Consider the following 21,862-nt stretch of genomic DNA (forward strand, 5'->3'; position numbering starts at 1 on the left):
ACTCGGAAGGGGTTGCAATAGTGATTAATTCTACGTGACTGGGGCTCATGTTGACTATTGTTACACCTCTAGAGTAATCACGGCATCAAACCTGAGAGGAAGCAGAGGGTATCAAATGCAGAGACAACCTGGTGGTAGAGAGCAGCTCCACCTGACAGCCACCAATTTTTCTGGGTAATCACATTTGAGAGGCCATGAGCATATCAGATCTGTTCTAATTCTACAGTAGAAGCAGGCTTTCATAATTTTGACCTCTCTCCCAACTTATTAATATAATTATAATTTACATTTTCTCCTATTGTCCTTCCTCAGGTAGCAGTGCCAACGAAGCCAATGGATGGAATGAATCACTCCGCGGTGTCAGAGTTTGTGTTCCTGGGACTCACCAACTCCTGGAAGATCCAACTTCTCCTCTTTGTGTTCTCCTCCACGTTTTATGTGGCAAGCATGATGGGAAACTCCTTCATCATGCTCACTGTGACTTCTGACCCTCACTTGCACTCTCCCATGTACTTCCTGTTGGCCAACCTCTCCTTCATTGACCTGGGCGTTTCTTCAGTCACTTCTCCCAAGATGACTTATGACCTTTTCAGAAAGCGTAAAGTCATCTCCTTTGGTGGCTGCATCATTCAAATCTTCTTTATCCATGTCATTGGTGGTGTGGAGATGGTGCTGCTCATTTGCCATGGCCTTTGACAGATATGTTGCCATATGTAAGCCTCTGCACTATCTGACCATCATGAGCCCAAGAATGTGCATCTTCTTTTTAGTGGCTGCCTGGATGACTGGCCTTATCCACTCTGTGGTTCAATTGGCTTTTGTGGTAGACTTACCCTTCTGTGGTCCTAATGTATTGGACAGCTTTTACTGTGACCTTCCTCGGTTCATCAAACTTGCCTGCACAGACACCTACCGACTAGAGTTTATGGTCACAGCCAGTAGTGGACTCATCTCTGTTGGCTCCTTCTTCGTACTGATCATTTCCTATGTCATCATCATTCTCACTGTTCAGAAACACTCTTCAGCTGGTTCATCCAAGGCTCTGTCCACACTGTCAGCTCACATCACTGTGGTCTTCTTGTTCTTTGGTCCTTTGATTTTTTTTTATACATGGCCAACTCCCACCATACACCTGGATAAGTTTCTGGCCATCTTTGATGCTGTTCTCACTCCTTTCCTGAATCCAGTCATCTATACATTCAGGAATCAAGAAATGAAGGTGGCAATAAGGAGGCTATGCAGACAGCTAGTAAATTACAGAATGATCTCTTAAGTGATGCCTGTACTGTGAACAGCCCTTGTTGATTACTGATGTTCATTACTGATAGTCAAACTTAGAGAAATGCTCTTTTTGTCTTTTCTTGATTTGAATATACACACTGATACTGGGTCTATTTTGTCTTTCACTCAGGGGGGAGGGACATTCACTTTTGAAAAGAGAGAATTACAGAGAAGTATTTTTAAACCAATGATTATAGTAATCTCAAGACTAAATTCCTAAGGAGCAGTATTTATATGAACTAATTTTAGAAATAGAAGATGGCATACTTCTTTGAAGCCTTCAGAACATGAAGTATCTCCCAGTCTACGTTAATACAGTATGACTTCATCTTTACTTGACTACGTCTGCAAAGACTATTTCCAAACATGGTCACATTCACAGGTATTGGGGATTAGGATTTCAGCTCATATATTTGGTAGACACAAAACACCCCGCAACAGTGGTGCAGGCAGTATAGGTTCTTAGAAAGGGAATGGTTATAGTATATCTATCTATTAATCAGAGTGAAGTATATTTAAAATAAACCGAAGGAACTTCAGCTCTTTCATAGGCAATTAACCATATTTTAAAAATAATAGAGCATACAAAGTCAGCATAAGACACAAAAAGTTATTCTGGGGAGCTAAAGAATCTCTGCTAACTTGGATGATTACACAGAAGGTAAAGAATAACATTTACTGCCTTTAGTCAAGGGTAGAATGAATATACCAAGGTAATTTGTCAGGTTATTGTAAATGAGAGGAAACCAAATTCTGGTCTTGCTTCAATATAGTATTTGGTCATAAAGCATTTCTGTTTTTAAAAATAAAGTAATTAAAGCTGGGCTTTGCAAACTGCCAAAATATTAACATATATCATTGTTTATTTTCACTCTCATTATTTAAAAAAACATATACACATATATGAAACCAAGGCAAGTAGAATTTACTTCCTGAATCTTCTACAGTTTTCTATCTACATTGGAGTTTGTCTTCCTCTTTCAGATTCTGGCATAACCAGACATTTTATCTCAGAATAAATCTGTCCATTATCCCACTGAATAAACAAAACCAGATCCTACTACCTTGCAATTACCTCTCATACAGTCTTAATCATCCATTTTATGACTTTAACCAAAGCAACTTAACTTTTGTTTCACAGACAGCACTCTATCAAAAAAAAAAAAAAAAAACCCAGAATATGACAGCAGTAGTTTGAAAAACTGGCTTTAATTGAGAATTATTACAATAGGGGAAAAGGAACCTCAGTATAGAATCGGGCTTCATATCCAATACAGCAGAACAAGTGTGGATTTATACCCAGAGCAGACGGGAGGTGGTTGGTGGATAGAAATTACTAAGGGGAGACTTCTGGCTAAACCGACCTAATAGGATTCTTGCTAAAGGCAGGCCAGAGTGATTAGATATTGAGAGTAGGTACTGAGGGCTTCAGAGGGGAGGGGGGTGGGGGAATGGGATAGGCTGGTGATGGGTAGTAAGGAGGGCACGTATTGCATGGTGCACTGGGTGTTATACGTAACCAATGAATCATCGAACTTTACATCAGAAACCAGGGATGTACTGTATGGTGACTAACATAATATAATAAAAAAAACATTAAAATAAAAAAAAAGAATCAGATATCAAAGGCGAGGGGTTTTCTTTAAACTGACTTAATAGGATTCTAGTTATAATTGGTCTATGCAAGCCCAGCAAGGATGGGGCTTAGTGGAGTTGAGGGCTAGTGGAAAAGAGAGCTCAGAGGAGCCTGACTAAAGTCTGGTCAAGAAGATGGATCTGTTCAGGCTGCACAGGCAGCCTCTGCCAGCTGGTCTTCTCTTTAGATCTCAGATTGATTTATGGATGCCTGGGGCGGGCTCAGTGACCCTTTCTGGTTTTCTGTCTGGACAAAATAGATTCCCTGCTGTGAGGAGCTTGATGAAATCAAGACTCAGCTAACACTAGCTGTTCCTTTGGCTTTCCCATCCCTGTAGGACGCAGGTTCTGTCTAGTCAAGAAAAATCTCGAGTAAACTAGCTAAGCTGTTGCAAAATGAAGGAATGGATTTATTGAAACAAAATTGTAGCTTCTTTTTTGTCCTTTTGAAGGGTCATAATATGTAATTATTTTAACAGAGGAAGTCAAGTCAGATGGCTAACAACTCCAATGTGATTATTCATTGGTACTTGGCCCAGTGGCATTTCAGGGGGCAATGTTAATTTAATAGCTATTACATTTTGTTTCTTAAAAGTTTATTTCTTTTTCCAGTTGGGACACAGCTGTGGGACATTCTGAGGTGATGCTCATTTGGCACACATTGGTTTATGCTGTTGTTGGCCATCCTGGCTTTTCAAACCCTGGTGTTGGGTTTGACTCTATCCATTTGGAGTGGTTTTGGGGCCCCAAAGCCTTAGCTCCTGGTGGTTTGTCCCTGACAGCAGACAAAGCCTCACATTGCCTTCAGTTTTGTCCCTTTATTTCTTTTGAAGGACCTATTTTTCATGGTACTTGTCCTGCCTGTTTTCATAGTGTTCAAATCTGTATTTTTGTATGTAGAGGGAAATAATTTTCTCAACACTAATCGCTAATAAATACTGTTTAAATTGTCACAACGGAGTTCTTAATAAATGGACATGTAAAAGTGAAAAAAAAAAGATGGATCTGTTAACTTAAAGGTGGGTAATTAAGAATTGCCTCTCATATATTATTGTGTTAATAGACTAGGAAGGCTCAGGAATGTTTAAAATATATTCCTCTGTTGTCACAAACATCCTAATTACACTTTCCTAATGGCATTAAACATTATTATTATTTAACAAATTTTTTATTTAAATTCAATTTAGTTAACATATAGTGCATTATTAGTTTCAGGAGTGGAATTTAATGATTCATCAGTTGCATATAACACCCAGGGCTCATTACATCAAGAGCCCTCCTTAATGCCCACCATCCAGTCATCCCATTGCCTCACCCACCTCCCCTCCAGCAACCCTCAGTTTGTTTCCTATAATTAAGAGTCTCTTATTCTTGGAGCAGTAAAAACGAACAAATTTATTAACATGATCCAAAGATACACCCTATAAAGGTATGAGTAAAGTGATACACACACACACACAATGTTTCAATACTCGATCTCATTTTAAAATTATCCAGTGAATATCTACTAATTCATTTATTAACACTAAATCAAAATCTTAAAACAAGTCAAGATCTTAGAAATTATATTTCAGTAGACTCACTATAAAACTGAATTGTATTTCCAAATGACTGAACACCTGATTTTACATTTTCCATAATTTTAAATTTCCTTTATACTCCATTCTGATAAAATCACAAACAGACCTATAGCTATTTTATAAAACATGCTATCAAACCAGTCTGTGTTCAAACTTTTATTTAGATTATTTGTATTTGGATTCTCACATAAAAATGTTCTGAGCCATTGAAAAACATCCTGAGCCATAATTCCTAAGAGATTTTTTTTCCCTGAAAAACCTCACATATGTAAAACAGTAGAAATCTGGCTTTATTTTTTTGAAACTTGGGGAATAGTAGATTTAAGTCAGCACTTATTAATCTCCACAAGGCAAGACTAACAGAACTCCTTTAGGAGGGTTTATATTTATTAATATATCCTAGAAGTAGGAAAATATTTCACATTTATAGAATGAGAGGAAAAGGTTCCTCAATTACAGAAACACAGTCACACATAAAATTACTAGGTCAGTTCTAGAATTTCAGCTACTGATCAAGACTTGGGTTTACCAAAAAAGTAAAAGTATAGATTGATTGGTACACAAAATCTCACACTAGATCTCTAAAGAAACTTTTATTCTGTTTCCAATGGAAACAAGACAAATTCTACATCCAATGGAAATAAGACAAACTAAAAAAATGGAGACAGATTAAAAAAAAAAGTCACCCAACAAACCAAATTTTATCTTTCATCTCTCATCTGGTAGAGAATAGATCCTTACCATCCCAATAGAGATTACCAAACAATCAGATCATGAAACCAAATTCATATTCTCTGTTGCAACCAATGAGAAATAATCTATCAGTCCTGTGCAAACCAGGATTGGAACCAACCTTGGCCAAGAACCAAAAACAAACAAAAAACTATCAAAGCAGAAAAACAACACAAAGATCAGAGTGTCAGTGAAAGTAATGTTTTATTGCTGGTTGGGATTCATTATGTGAACCAAGAAGAGACATGCTTGGCTTAAATATCCTGTGAGGAGCATTCCTTAGGAAACAGTTGATTGGCTCCAGAAAGTGAGTCCACTTGAATATATTGATGGGACCTTCAGGGCAGTCAAAGAACAATTTTCAAAAAGTTAATAATATAACTCATATAAAGTGAACACTGTCAGTTCTTATATAACATACCAATGAGGGAACCAACAGGGTGGTAAACTGGTTCCAATCAGGTTTTGATAGAATCTATTTCTAAGACAGACTGGATCTCACTGTAAATGATCCTTAAGATCTTGATTTTATCAATTCCATGATTCTAATGCCCGTGTTTTATAAATGAGCTGAGGCACAGTGACCACTTCAGATCTTTTTTTTTTTTTTAAAGATTTTATTTATTTATTCGACAGAGATAGAAACAGCCAGCGAGAGAGGGAATACAAGCAGGGGGAGTGGGAGAGGAAGAAGCAGGCTCATAGCGGAAGAGCCTGATGTGGGGCTTGATCCCATAACGCCAGAATCACGCCCTGAGCCGAAGGCAGGCGCTTAACTGCTGTGCCACCCAGCCGCCCCCCACTTCAGATCTTTTAAGAGACAAACCCGAGGGAAAAAGCTAGAGTCAGATTATCTCTCATTTACAAAACATTTTTAAATTAGATTTTCCTCATTTATTCCATTTTAATATTACATTTTAATTTTCTCCTGGTGGGACCCTAACTGATACAAGCATTCAATATATAAGACATAGAAACAGTTCATATTTTAAGATATTTAAAAAATTTAAAATAAAAAAAGTATAAATAATGCTGAACTTCACTTTTAATTAGGGAAATTCAAATTAAATAAATTCTCTAGGCTGAAAGCCCATACACAGTGTGTGACAAATGTAGAAATTTCCTCAGCTTTGTGGCATAAAGATACCAGTCTCAAAATCTGGAAACAAGGTCCAAGTGATATGGCAGTTAGAATGTAGGTTTATTGGCTAAGATGTTGACACGTTTTTCCTGGGTTTATAAAGGATCCAAGCCCTATCATGATAACACCCAGGGCTCCTCTGATCCGGTAGTTCCACTCTTTATGGGTCATGAGTCCACCAACACAGTAGAAAGGAAGGCATCAATAAGCTCTGTCCATTGCTAATGTAATTATCCTTTGTCCTAACCGATAAGTCTCTCATATGACTACAAATCTGAATGTATTCTTTCTGTTCATTAATTAAACACTTGTGGTCATGGGGCTTCCATGTGGTCAAGGGACTATTTACCAATATATATTAAAAATGAAACTGCATAAAATATTTCCTAGAAATTCCACTTCTCATTATATATCCTTTAGAAGCACTCAGACATATGTATAACAACACATACAACAACTTTTAAAGCAACATTGGGAAAACCCAGATGTTCACTTATGGGAGAACATTAAACTGTTCTGATGGCTATTCTCTAATTGTCTTTCCATATCTAATTTTCACTGTGTCTACTCTCCTCTGTGCCCTGTAAACTGAACTTTATGGACTAAATCAACCAGTTGCTATGCCCTTTGACTTCTGCTTGGGAGGAGTTAATGGAGGCTATTGTAGAGATTTGGAGGACATGAAGAGTGAAACCTGGGTATTAAGACCCTCAGCATCCTCCCTTCCGAACTTTGTGTTGACAATACTGCATTCCTCCACTATAGCCCTCAGATCTTGTTGGTGGCCTTATACTATTACTATAGCTCTTTCTCTGGTTTATGGTAGTGTTCCCTCCCATTGTTTATCAGCTTTAGGGATAGTAATAGCACCCTGTAGTTACAAATCCTGGATACTTTTAACGTTCCTTGCTGATTTCCTTTATTACTGCCTATCCTTTGTTGATTATAGTTTCCCCATTTACTCTATTTGAATGAGACATTTTTTTCCTGGTGGAACCCTAAAATAACTATTTGCATAAAGAGAAGTCCCAGGAAACAGCCCCTCACCATGGGATTCTGGGAATGGAAAGCTTACATAGAGGAGTAACTGTCTATCTTCCTTGTCTGGGGCACATTGGACTTTGATCCTATGTGGCACATATCCCCCAGACAAGGAAGATACATACTTTTACTTAAATTATCACTTGTGCTTGTATGGAGTAAAGTTCAAGTGAAAGGCAAGGCTATAAACCATATACAAGCAAATGTCACAGTCACTTGATCTCCCAACTCCTTACCCTTTTTTTCTGGCAGAGCAACACCTTCATTGAAGTCTGAATGAACCAGTCTTTCCTTGAATAAAAATATATTTTTGGTTTTATCTGGAACTGTTGTGTTTAGAACCATTACAAGAGATAGGTCCCAACATATTCTGAAGAGAGAAGTACAAGGACTGTTCTGATAATACATAGTTTTGTACTAAAATAATGTAGGATCTTGCCAATATTGGCTAAAGTCTGATGAACATATATGTGAGTGAATTCTAAGATTCTTAGGCTGCAAAAGACAAAATATGAGACTAAGTCAGGTAGGGTTTATTTATGCACGTACTCACCTGATATTCAGATATTAATGTATTGACATGAGTACTTGGAGTGCTATAAATGGCCTGCTAGATTTGGTTAATTAAATCCTGTGCTCAATGAAGATATTTTCATGTAAATGCCCAGTAGAGGGCATCCATTTTAGAGAAGGCTCTTAATTATGTGGATTAGATACCCATTCACTAAATTTCAGTCAGCCTCTGCCCCTAACCACTCCAGTGCTTGCTCACTGGACTCATGTGCAAAGTGGTTATGGTAACAGGGATGGAAACCATGAGTGGGCTCACTACCAAGGACTTTCCTTCAATAAAGTGGATATGTCCACTACCATTCCTGAGTCCCAAACTGTCAATGGCTGAAACCAATTTGGTACCATTCCTTGGGGGAATTAGCTAGCTCACTGATTACACTGGATGTCTTTTTATCAGGCAGTGATTTATCCTAGCAGGAATATATATATATATAAACACACATGGATACACACATGTATACATATGCATCCATCTGTATAAATATATTTTTTATTTTTATATTTTTTTTCAGAGAGGGAGGAGGTGGGGGGCAGATGGAGAGAGAGAAAGAAAGGCTTAAGCAGGCTCCATGCCCAACCAGAGTCAGATGCGGGACTCAATCTCAAAACCCTGAGATCATGACCTGAGCTGAAATCAAGGGTTGGATGCTTATCGAACTGAGTCACCCAGGCACCGCAAGGAATAGATATATATTTCACAATGGATTTGCCTTGCTAGTCTGTTCTCATGGCTTCATCCTCTGTCAATTTAGCTAAACCAGAACTATGTTTCCAGAATTCCCTTCCATGTATGTTTCCATGTTAGAGTTTGCCACAAGAAGTGTTTATGTGAGATTTGAAAGATGGAAGTGAGCAGTAGACATCTTTGGTCTGAAGGACAGTATAGGGCAAGTACCATTATAGCTCATACCTGTGGCTGGCTCACCTTGCTGATACGGGACAATGGCTTGGGCTTGTAGCTCCTTTAGCTCCTACTGGATCTCCATCTTCAGTTCCTCTAAGTCCTGGGCCAGGTGCAAGTGCAGCTTTATAATGAAGGGCATCAGTTTATTCAGTAGGCCACCTGCATCATCAAAATTAGAAACAGTGGGAGACACAGTTCAAGTCTGTCATGGGTCATCTTCACTTCCTGTCCATTTTCCCTTCCAGACTGCTGGGCTTCAGGCCCAGCATGACATTCAGTGGTAACATACTTACCTAGAATGCTTAATGAATTCCACATTGCATAAAGTCTAATCCCTATGAGAAATTCCTTCTTTTAAATCACTCATAGTAGTTCTACTTCTCTGATCAAACTCTTGAGTGATACATCCTCACTGTATCTGCCAGCCCAGTCATTTGCAGATAGAATGTCTTGGCATTACTCTGATATCTACACAACACTGCATCTTACCAGGGGATCCGTTTTATAGCAAATGAAGTACACTCACACACATATGGAGCTCATTAGTCTACCTAAACGCTCCATCAGTGATAGATTAGTGGAATGACCTGCTGAGTGCAGTGACAGTGCTAGCTGGGGCACTACTCCTTGGAACGATAACATCCTACACTACAAGATGTATTATAGGCCTGTGATAAGTTACGGAAGCAATTGTGTTATTTTCACAGCTCCTATTGGGTCACCTTCTTCTCCACCTACAGATTTTACTTGTGGTCTTAGAAACCATTCCTTCCTCACCTTCTGTACCCCTAGAAATGATAAAAGGTCACTTTTCTTGCAAGCCCTAGGTGACTTTACAGTCTTTTGTTGGCTCCTATAACCAACAAAAGTTGGCTTTGTTGGCTGCCTAAACTCCTGTATACGATTTCTGTAGTCAACTCTCTTCAATCACCCATTTGAATGTGACATCTCTTCCTGTCTGGACTTTGATCAATACCCTGAAATATCTATAAAAATATCTAAAAAAGAAATTAACTCAAATAATATGTATTTATACAGGTGAATAGATATAAATGTAAAGCATAAAGAAGTTCTGGAAGAATACATACCACATGTCATTTACCCCTAGAGAAGAGGGCAGGGGTCCTGGATTAAGGGTTATGAACAAAAGGCTTTGTCTGTGGTGTTCTAACTTTTAAAATGAGAATAGACTCATGTGCTTTCTATACAATTAAAACTTATTTAAAATTAAAAATATTAGTTGATAATTTTTCTTTTATCAAGTCATTCTGTGAGATTTTGAATTTTCAAAGTATCATTTATTTTAAAAATTAAGATTTTATTAACTAATATACAATTTTTCCCACCTAAAATCTAATAGATGATTACATGGTTTGCAATTGTTCTGCTTCAGACTGCTCTAGGGCTTAAGGATAATGTATCACGTAGCTGACTAGGCGTATTTCATAAAGCATATGCTATCTGTCATCACAGGTGAAGGAAAGGGAGTTTGTGGGTCATGGATATGAAGGGCCTTTGGGGAGATGCTGAGAGAGGTTAATATTTGAGCTTTGGTCTAATTTTATCCTATTTTAGTTTTGCTCAGTTTAACAATACTTACAAGTATTTACTAAGTCCCAGAAAGTGTGCAAGGCACTGGAGATAAAGAGAAAAATAAGAAAGCATCCCTGCCATTGAGGAACCTCTTTTCTGTGAGATACAGAGAAATAGTTTCCATGTTATGAGGTAAGTATAGTGATAAAGGGATGCACAAAGGGGGCACTTGGGTGGCTCAGTGGGTTGAGAGTCCGACTCTTGATTTTGGCTCAGGTCACGATCTCAGGGTTGTCAGCTTGAGCCCCACATGGACTCTGTGCTGGAACTTCCTTGGGATTCTCTCTCTCCCTCTCTCCACTACTTCTGCCCCCCCCCTAAAAAAAGAAGAAAGAAAGAAAGAAAGAAAGAAAGAAAGAAAGAAAGAAAGAGAAAGAAAGAAAGAAAAGAAAGAAAGAGGGATGCACAAGATTCTATGGGAGTACAAAGAGAAGCATAGGGTAGAGCAGTGGTTTTCCACAGTAGCTGTGGCTTAGAATGACCTGATGTACTTTCAAAAAATGTTTATAGACTCTTGGCCCATCTCTCAAAGATTCTGATTTAATTGGTCTGGGGTGGGCACAATATTTTTAAAAAGCTCTCTGTCTCTTCTCCTACCACTCTCCACCCTGTATGTAATGTTCCATTAGTACTAAATGACTAAAGTTTCTCAAACATGCCAAACATGCCATGACACATTCTGCATTCCTCCTGGAATTCTTCCTGGAATGTCTTCCCAGGCACCCTAAACCCTCACCTCCCATTCATTCCTCTCTCAAACTCTTTAAGTCTCTACTCAAATGCTACTTTCCCTGGGAAGTCTGCCCAGATTTCTCCAGGTAGATTTAGGGCTTCTTTCTTCTATGTTACTACCCACTGCATAGAACATGAATTATAGGGGCGCCGGGGTGGCACAGCGGTTAAGCGTCTGCCTTCGGCTCAGGGCGTGATCCCGGTGTTGTGGGATCGAGCCCCACATCAGGCTCCTCTGCTATGAGCCTGCTTCTTCCTCTCCCACTCCCCCTACTTGTGTTCCCCCTCTCGTTGGCTGTCTCTATCTCTGTCAGATAAGTAAATAAAATCTTTAAAAAAAAAAAGAACATGAATTATAGTATTGCTGTTATCCAGATTGGATTAAATTGCTTTGTTTGCATGTGTGTGTCTCTTCTTTGGGCTCCAAATTCCTTGTCTAGGAACTAGCACATGGGTAATGGTCAAAAAATAGATTGAATGAATAAACTCCATGTTTAGATCCTGGCTTTTAAGAGACTTCCAATTGAATGGACTCCCCCCTCCCCCTTCCCCCCCAATGGCTTTAGGAGATTTTGGAGATTGTACTTTGCATGCCATTTTTTGGTAGAACATCATCATTTTATTAGATATGTTCCTCCCTTCCTTCTGCAATATTTTATTTTGAAAGTATTTCAAACATACTGCAAAGATGAAACAATTTTACGGTGAATACCTGCCTACCCACCACTTAGGTTCTACCACTAACATTTTACTCACTGGAGAAGACATTCTCTTCAATAAATAGTGCTGGATAGTTGGATATTCACATGCAAAAGAATGAAACTAGGCCTCTGTCTTACACCATTCACAGAAATTAACTTGAAATGGATTTAGATAAATCACTGATTTTATTTTTATGCACATTTTCTTTCTGGGTTGCTTGGTTCAGTACCTGAAAACGCCAAAAATATATGGAATCATCAATATATGCTGGGGATCAATACTGAGAGGCTTCTGGAAAAGGAAATCTTTGAGCAGATTTGAAGGGTAAAAGGCATGGCTCTCTCCTGCTTCCAGGACTTGTCTGCTATTCATTCTGGGAGAAGCATTCTCCACGCCACTCTGTCCCCCATGCTTGCTCCTCCTCACCCATTAGATCTTCGCTAACTTGACCACCAACATGAACAGTGGTCCACTCTGTTATTCTCTCCGATGTCATTTTTTTCTTAAATGTGAAAGTGGTTCAAGTGAATTCTTCTTTCTATTGAGGAATTTCCTTGTCCAATTCTTCTTTCTGATGTACCTCATTGAGGCTCATTATATTTGGACAGGACCAGATGTTCCAAATTTATTTGGCTTTTTATACTATCAAAACTCCCACTTGCTTAAATACCTAAATTTGAGTTAGCTGCTACTCCCAAAAAGTGATCAGAAAAAATAATTTACATGGGATGTGAAAGACTTGTCACTTAAATAAATTTTCCTAGGCACCATTCCTTGTGTTAGCAAGGCACTTGGCAACTCAGTTACCATCATATGTAACTACAGTAATAGTGGCCAAAAGGATGTTATTTGATTTTTGTGAAATGCTCAGGTAATATTTGACTTCCAAATTTTATATACTTTTTCCATAGAGTGTATTAATGTAATAGTATTAATTTGAATTCTATCACTTTTTTTTCTTTAGATGTCAGGGACATGAACCTACCAAATGAGCCAGTGGATGGGGCCAATCACCCCGGGGTACCTGAGTTTGTGTTCCTGGGACTCTCCAATTCCTGGGAGATCCAGCTCCTTCTTTTTTGCTTTTCTTATCTTTTATATATGTCTAGGATGATGGGAAACCTTTTAGTAGGGGTCACTGTGACTTCTGACCCTTATTCCACCCCCCCACCCCCGCATATTTTCTGTTAGCCAATTTCTCCATCATTGACCTGATATTTTGCTCCACTGCAGCACCCAAGATGCTTTGTGATCTTTTCAGGAAGCAGAAAGTCCTCTCCTTTGGGGGCTATCTAGCTCAGATCTTCTTTTGCTATGCTGTTGGAAACAATAAGATGTACTATCATTGCCATGGCCTTTGACAGATATATGGCCATATGGAAGCCTCTCTACTACCTGACCATCATGAGCCCATGAATATTCATTTAGATTTTAGTGGTTGTCTGGACCATTGGTCTCATTCACATATTGGCCCAATTGGCTTTTGTGGTAAGCTTGCCCCTCTGTAGCTCTAATGTATTATTAGATAGCTTTTACTGTGACATACCTTGGCTAATCAAATTTGCCGGTGCAGATACTTATAAACTGGTGTTCATGGTCACTGCTAATAGTGAGCTCATTTCCTTGGCTGCTTTCTTCTTGCTCATCCTCTCCTATACCTTCATCCTAGCCACTCCTCAGGAACACTCCTCAGGTAGTTCATCCAAGGCTCCTTTTACTCTGTCAGCTCATATTATTGTGGTGATTTTATTCTTTGGTCCACTGAATTTTTTCTATATGTGGCCCTCTCCTTCAACACATCTGGATAAATTTATAGCCAGATTTGATGCAGTTTTAACTCCTTTTCTAAATCCAGTCTTATATACACCTATAGAGGAACAGAGAGATGAAGACGGCAAAGAGGAGAGTGTTCAGTCAGCTTATGGGTTTTAGAAAAAAGCACTAAATGGCTTTATTGAAACACAACATTTCCAACTGACAATTGATTAATTTTCTCTTCCTAAAAGCCAATCCTCTAGAAGAAGGGACCACCTTTCTGAGTCTTATTTTGTTCTTTTGTTTAGAACACATTCCTCTTTTCATTTCTCTTGGCTCTCTGTGTCGGTTTCTATGCATTAAATAAAACATCTACCTTTTCCAGTTTTGAAGGAGGGGCCTCATGTAGGAGAGAAAACTTACTGTTCAACCCCACCCTCACTCTTACTGTTGTCTCTAAACCTTTGTGATTATCCAAGCAGTCCTATATATATATATAAGTTTTGGCATGCAGGATATTTTATAGGGATCACTAGTGGTGGCAGAGAAAGGTAAGAGGTGGATTGGGCAGAGTGAAAAGTCAAACTGTAATGCAGACATGAGAAAGCCTTGCCCAGCCTTTTAGGGCTACACTGCAGCAAGCTACGATGGGTGCACATACCCTTCCATCCCCACTGCAATCAGTCTTTGGATGAGGACATGCTCTGACAACAATTCTGCGGGAGCTGACAGCTGGGGCAACAAGTATTTTTTCTTCTTCTTCTGAGCAGTCGCTGTGTGCCAGCGAGGGGGGGGGGGCAAAGGGGAAGAAATCCTCAAGCCGACTCCCTGCCCAGCCTGGGCCCCAACACAGGGCTGGATCCCAGGACCCTGAAATCATGACCTGAGCTGAAACCAAGAGTCAGTCACTGAACCAACTGAGCCACCCAGGAGCCACCCCCTAATGTTTTTTTAAGTGGGCTCCATGCCCATCATGGAACACAATTCAGGGTTTGAACTCACAACCCTGAGATCAAGACCTGAGCTGAGATTGAAGTGGGTGCTTAACCAGGGAGCCACGCAACCTCGCAGCCGCCCCAACAAGTCTTTCTTTTAAGGGGCTCTGAGCAGCTCACGTCTGTGTTCACTGCTTCGGCATGAAGGTGAAAGAAGTCTTATCCTCATTAACAGGAGAGAAAACGGAGCCTATCATATATATTTAAATATTTTATCTATTCATTTGAGAGAGAGAGAATGAGCAGGGAGAAGGACAGAGGGAGAGGGAGAAGCAGGGCCCCTACGGAACCGGGAGTCATTCTTGGGGCTCCATCCCAGGACCCAGGGATCACCGCCCCAGCCAAAGGCAGCCAATTAACCTACTGAGCCACCCAGGCGCCCTGAGCCTATTAATAGCTTAATAGCTCCCAGTAGTTGAGGGTGTGCCAAGCCTTTCAGGGTCTCAAAAGTGAGGATCTCCAACAGCACCTGGATTCAGGCTGATTGGAAGCCAGACTCTCAGGCAGGGAGTATGCAAATACGCGCCACAAAAATAAAAATTGGTCATCATATGAGGTGACGGAAGTGTTAACTAAGACTATGGTGATAATTATTTTGTAATGATTATATATAAGTGTATCAAATTACCACATCCTACACCTTAAGTTTAATCAGTGTTTTATGCCAATTATATCTTAATAAAGCTGGAACAAAAATGAAGTAAAATTTAACAAATAAAAGAAACGCACATACATACAGTTTTATGAGACCACGAGCATAAGCGTTGTGAACCACTAGTGCCAGGCGATCTAGAGGCGTCCCCCGAGTGGCAGCACACAAATCGGGGCTCCAATGAGCGTGTAAGCCCCGGGGTGGGAGACACCAGTGAGCCGTAGCGAGGAGATGGTGAGCGCCCACAACGTTCCGTGACAGCCCGAGAGCCTGAGGTCTGGTCCATCATCAGGCCCCCACACGTGAGCCAGAGCTGAAGCCCGTCCCTCACGCAGAAGCTTCAGAACCAGCAAACGGGTCTTTTTCACAGAAGCGCTGGGCTGCCTCAGCTTGAGCGGTACCCTGGCGGTGGTAGCCTCCCAAAAACTGTCTCTCTGATGGTTACCGTCCTGTGGGATCCAGGAACACAAGCACCCCTGCTCACCAGAGCCAGGACAGCAAAGGCATCCCCAGGCGGCAGCCACAAAGACAAGCGCGCAGGACGCAAGGGAAAGCTCCCTCCACTGGAGCCGGTGCTCCGCTCCGCGAGGGAAACGCCAAGATGGCGCCCGCCAGTCTCCCACGGGGGAGATGTCCCGCAAGCCTCCGAACGTGTGTTACCTCAGATGCCTGCCCCTCACGCCAATGCTCCAAGACAAGAAGCAAGAGGGCCTCTCACGCACAAAGTCGGCTTGTCCCTCCGTCTGCTGCCTCCACGCTGGGCCCCGAGGCAGGTGACTCCAAGCCCGTGAGCCCATTAAGGGCTGTTTTTCAGGGAGCTAACTTCGTGGGTCTTGTGGATGGCGGCTTCATTGTTTGTCAAAGCTGGATGTTTTGGGGGCTTGGCAGGTGCCGGTCTTAAAAGTGGGGGGTGATGGATATGGGGTTCAAACCCCTTGCTCTTCAGGGAGGAGCTCGCGGTTTTGAGTTCCCTGTCAGTTGTGGTGCCGGGTTTATGGTTACGTTGTGTCCCAGCCTCTCCTACCTGCTTAGATGTGGCCCTTCTCCTGTTGGCGTAGGAGTCAGTTTTTAGGGTTTTGTTTTTTTCTCTCTCAGAAGAAGCTGTTCCATAGGTAATGCAGATAAGGTGAGTTTGTGGGAGGAGGTGAGTTCAGGATCCTTTTTCGTCGCCATCTTGACGTGGAATGGGGGGGGGGGCTCTTCCTACTGTATATAACGGCGTGTTCGCGGACCTTCCTCACTCACATGGTGATCTACTTTGTTCTCACTGAAGAGTGGGAGACGTTCTTCCCTGAAAAAAAAAAAAAAAGAGAGGAACTTTTGTATTAATGGTTTTATATTAATGGGTTAGAAATCAAAGATTACCTTAGCCCTTATTTTTCAGTTCCTAAACAACCATGTCAGTTATAGTGTCACACATAATAGATAATGATGTAAATAAATTTGTTTCTCAGGATAAGCATATTACTGTTTTCAGGCAATCCTGCCCTATAATTGATACATTTGTTAACATCATGCTTTATTATCTGTATCTCATGTCTCATATTTCCTTTTCACTTGTTCTGCTTTGTTATTTTAGCCTTTTGGTTATGGGTGAGAAGCAGTAATCTGTAAGATCTGAGGTTACTTACACATTCTAATGTACAATACTTGCTTTCATGCTGTGTTCCATATATTAATGTTCTCGACTCTATATTCAGTCAAATAGATCAGGTGCTGGCAAACTTTCTATAAATGGTGATGAAAGAAAGAATGCTCTAAAGGCCTGAGATTTTAGATTTCTTTCTAAGTCAGTATGACTGTACATTACGTTTTTGTGGGAATTCATAATGCCTGGCTAGATAAGATTTAATAAACATATGCCTCCCTGGATGAGACTAATTGAAAAGCAAAGGACTGTCCAGAAACCTGGGCCTCCTTTGAAGTTTCAGGGCTGAAAACAGCCAGATCCTTGTTGCAGCTTAATGCACTCAACACTCATCTAGGGAGTAAATGCTTAGGAGAAACATTTATTGTTGGTGGTCACGTACTCCATGTACTCCCTACCGGCACGCAGGTCACTCCTCAAGCCGGAGAAGGGGGAAGGGACGTCTGCTCATGCAGGTAGGAATTACAGGCACTCGATGCCTGCGGTGGAGTGACCATTGAGCTCACTTTTTTCTTTCTTTTAGGCGTGCGGTATTTACTTTCAATTTCTCTCTGATCTATTTTTCTGTCAGTTATAAACTTGTTAGTTATGGGAACATCTTTAAGTAAGCAGTAGGTTATCCATAAAGACCAGCTTCGTGTGCTGCTACTCTCCTTGCAGAGGCAGCCCTGCACAACCGCTCAGATTGGTGTCTGAGAGCTTTATTTCAGTGCCTGACGACACTTTTTTTAAACCAAAAGCCTAACTTATGGCCCACCAAGCACACTTGGTGCACCTGCTTTGTAAATGAGTAGCCTAAAGGAAAACCATCTTGTCCTTAAAGATATTGATCAGTGCTCCTACTCCCTGCATTCCTTGATATTAAAACTTGTGATTCCTGCCTATATGGTAATCTGTAATCTTTTGAGCTTTTATAAGATGTAAAAAAGTATAGAACTCTGTGAAAACTGTTTAGTTTGTGGACACTTTCTTCCCTGTGAAGAGCATGTTTCCTGGGCAGCTGTCCTAACTTGGACTTGAATAAAAGTCTTTTTCTTACTTTGTCTTAAAACAAGTCTAAAACGAAAGGCAGTATAGCATCACACAAAATTTGCGGTTACAATTCAGAGCTTTTGGTCCCAACAGCACCAACTCACTTGCTGCGTTACCTTACCTAAGTTGCTTAACCTCTCTGAGTTTCAGTTTCTTCCAACACTGCACTAGAACTAACAGGTTTACGGTTATGACTAATTGAGATGATATTTGAAAAGGATTTATCAATTTAAAAATTAACCTGGGTTCCTTTCCTGAACTATTGCCATTTGCTTGGCGTCTGTCAGCTTAAAAATAAAATCTTCTAATTTATCTTCTTTTTTTAACATTTTTTTAAAAAGATTTTATTTATGTATTTGACAGAGAGAGAGAGACAGCCAGAGAGAGAGGGAACACAAGCAGGGGGAGTGGGAGAGGAAGAAGCAGGCTCCCAGTGGAGGAGCCTGATGTGGGGCTCGATCCCAGAGCACCAGGATACGCCCTGAGCCAAAGGCAGACGCTTAACGACTGCGCCACCCAGGCGCCCCATAATTTATCTTCTAATTCACATTAAACTTACCTTCTAATTCTCTCTCTCTCTTCTTTCTCTTACACGCACACACGCAAACACACACACACACACACCTTTGATGCATTTTCATTAACCTAGTTTTTTCATAGTATTGTAGTATGTACTTTCATTGCTTTGTGTTAACTGTGAAATGGAAGATGTAATAGTTTAATTCCTTCTTCAGTTCAATGGTAAAAATAATAATGGTGAATATTTACAAAGTATATACTGTGTGTCAGGCACTGCTTTCATCTGTACCTGCATTAACTCATTTGATCCTCACAGCAGTCCTTGAGGTAGATACTATTGTCATCCCTGTTTTGCAGAATGGGAGTTGGAGGCTAAATGGCTTATCTAATGTTAGTAAATGAGAGATTTGAGTTTAAATCCAAGCAGTGTGGTTCTGAGTCTGGATTTTTAATCGTTATACTTTTTTTGCTTTTTATAAAGTTGGTTTAACATTGATCCCTGGGAAGCCCTAGTTTACCTTTCTTCATTTTGGACCAATTTGTCTATTTTTTTCCTCCCTAAATTTATGTCATTTCCTTGTTGATGATTAAAAAATGAATTAAATAATGTTATGAGCACAGTAGAAGTATGTTATATACATATGGCTCAGCTACACTATATTTAATATTTATATAACATGGAAATATATTAATATATTTAATAACATGGAAGATTGCCCAGGATAGATTGATAAGTGAAAAAGGAGGTGACAAAACAAGGTTTAAAATTCAATCTATTTTAAAATTAATGTATATGTACAACCCAAAATATTAATAGTGATTATTTCTTTGGGGGGTAGATATAGATGGTTAATTATCTTCTTGTAATTATCTGTAATTTTTATACTTTTATAACAAATGCTTCAATAATGAAAAAACTACTAAAATAGTCAAATACACACAAAAATCCCTTAAGCTCTGGTATTTTTCACAGATTTTTGTTGTTGAACCTTGACAAAGGCATTTTGCTGGCCTATGTGTAAATCATAATCACTGGTGGTAATTTGTCTTCATACTTGACCTCTAAAAGAATCCTAAAAGCCATGATTTTTAGTCTCAAAACTTGCATTGCCCTTCTCCTAGTATGTCTTTGGTGAACTTATAGGTCATTATACATTTTATTATTTTCCCTGAAAGGAAATTATATCTTAGTGGTCTGCAGATTCTTTATGCATTGAGTGAGTTTGAGTCAATCTCTGAGTTGGTATCACTGTGGATACCAGGATACTTTCACATGCAGTTGCTATTCCCTTTAGAAATGGAGGTTACACTGGCAAGTCCTAATGTGCTGCAGAGTCCATGAGGAAATACTTTGGTGTTTTAGTTTTAACCCTGGGTAGTCATTGTTGAAAATAAAAGTGAGACTAACTGGAGTTGTCACCAGTAATGAATGTCTTATACGTTGACTTAGAGGCAAGTACTGAAAGCCAGTCATACAAAAGACAGTTAAAATCCTCTTAGCATTTTCATAGAGTTGCCAAAAATGATGTTATTTATATGGAAAAACATGGCAGATATAGCATAGATTTGGTCTATGTGCCTCCTAATGATAACTGATTGTCTGCTCTCTATATAGTAGTGTTGTAGGAGTTATGGATAGATGGTGTATAAATATTGCAAACTGCCCTTTTCCAAGGGAATTGGGTTGCTGGGGAAAGAAAGGTCGTCTATTTTCATTGCAAATTACTGAAAGACAAAGAATGAAGTGAGAAAAAGACTTCATGTGGATTTAGCCACAGTTGGGGTTAAGGGCAAAGTGACCTTATGCTCTTTGATGAATCTATATGGTGCCAATTGATTAGGTTAATATGCTTTCAAGCAGAGATATAGGTCAGGGGAGGTGCTCATTAATGAGAATTGTGGAATAATGTGAAAAATCCCTAGATTTGGAGTCCTAGGTACCTATATTTTTATCCCTTAGTAGTAATTTAGTTAAAATGACTGCTTGCAACGAGGAAATATGAGTCTCTGGTGTATAGTATTTAGTAGTGCTATTCTTAGGCTGGTATGTGCTAACATTTTTTAGGAGCCCTCCCTCATCTATTCTGATCAAGGATTTGCACTGCCCTTCTTACTTGTCTCCACAGCAGATAAAATTTAAAGGAACATGTAAATTAAGAAGCATTGCAATTAGTTATCTTAGGCAAGTTTGACTAATTTTAATTTGAGAATTACATTTGTGTTTCCTACTGAGCGACAAGATTAGAGATAACAGGGACAATGGCATTGTTGTGTGAGAATGCCCCATTGCTGGGAGTCAGTATAAAGCCCTTGCAAAGGTGCTTGCTCCTTTGATACTTCCCCTAAATAGGAGTTTGGAGTAGTTCAAAGAGGTCATAAAATGCCAAAATTGATTTCCAACAGTAAAGAAAGAATATTGGAAATGATATGGATATAAATTATATGAATATAATCTCTGGCATTTCCAGGATACTTGTCTTGTAGTTGCAGATGATTTCAGGTAGAAAACTGGCAAAAGTTTCCCAGTTTCCCATGTGGGGAGTTATGAGGCTCTAATTAAAGAGCTCTGCAAGGCATTCTCACTTACACAAAAACTCCACTATCCATACCATCTTCCATCTTCTGGCCTAGTAGAAAACATTCGGAAATATTTGAGATTCCCTAGCTCATAGTCTCTCTCCTTATGGCTTAGTAACAGGAATCTGTGCATTTTAGAGCATCATCTGATCTTAGACACCATTCTGTTGCAAGCAGATATGGCCCAATACTACAGGGAACTCATGTAATACACTCGGCTTTATCATTAGCAGATACTACCATCTTTTCTTCATCCTCCCAAGGAAACCTTTCATGCCTTAACAGCTGGAGAATTTCCTAGAGGAATCGCTGATTCACTTTTTCTGATTCCATCCAAATGGAGATTTTTATAAGTGATCATTAATTGGAAAACATGGCCAGAAATGTGTAATTAACCTTAGTGAAAGTTATAATTGACTCTGACAGCTTTTGAGGCTCAATAGGCAACTCTAAGCATTTTAGCCGGTGCGATAGTGGACAACCAAATAGCTTCAGACTTTTTATTAGCGAGCCAAGTGAGTTATGTCTGTGGTATTGCCAACATTTTTTGTTGCACTTGGATGTGAGCCAGAAGAAACAATTAATCTCTAAACCGAAGAAGATGGTTTATCTGGCTTGTCAAGTAGGTAAAAAATTCAGGGACACATTGTTTTAGCTTGAGTTTGGTAATTTTAAATTATGTCTCTGAAGCATTCTGCAGTGTTCAATCATTATTTTGCTCTTGAATTTCTGTGCATTGTGATTGCAGTGATTTCCAAAGTTTTAAGGCA

At 39.7% G+C, this 21,862-nt stretch overlaps 1 protein-coding gene and 1 pseudogene across 1 annotated transcript; both read left to right on the forward strand.

Annotated features, from left to right (window-relative positions):
• The first annotated feature begins 333 nt into the window (after window positions 1-333).
• Window positions 334-1,273, forward strand: LOC113249443 (olfactory receptor 4F21-like). The gene is given in 2 exon segments (XM_048218178.1): window positions 334-681; window positions 683-1,273. Coding segments are annotated over 2 exon segments (939 nt in total).
• An 11,616-nt stretch (window positions 1,274-12,889) lies between these two features.
• LOC125282650 (olfactory receptor 4F15-like) lies at window positions 12,890-13,859 on the forward strand (annotated as a pseudogene).
• The last annotated feature ends 8,003 nt before the right edge of the window (window positions 13,860-21,862 follow it).

Source organism: Ursus arctos, unplaced genomic scaffold, assembly GCF_023065955.2.
Source record: "Ursus arctos isolate Adak ecotype North America unplaced genomic scaffold, UrsArc2.0 scaffold_23, whole genome shotgun sequence".
Lineage (NCBI taxonomy): Eukaryota > Metazoa > Chordata > Mammalia > Carnivora > Ursidae > Ursus > Ursus arctos.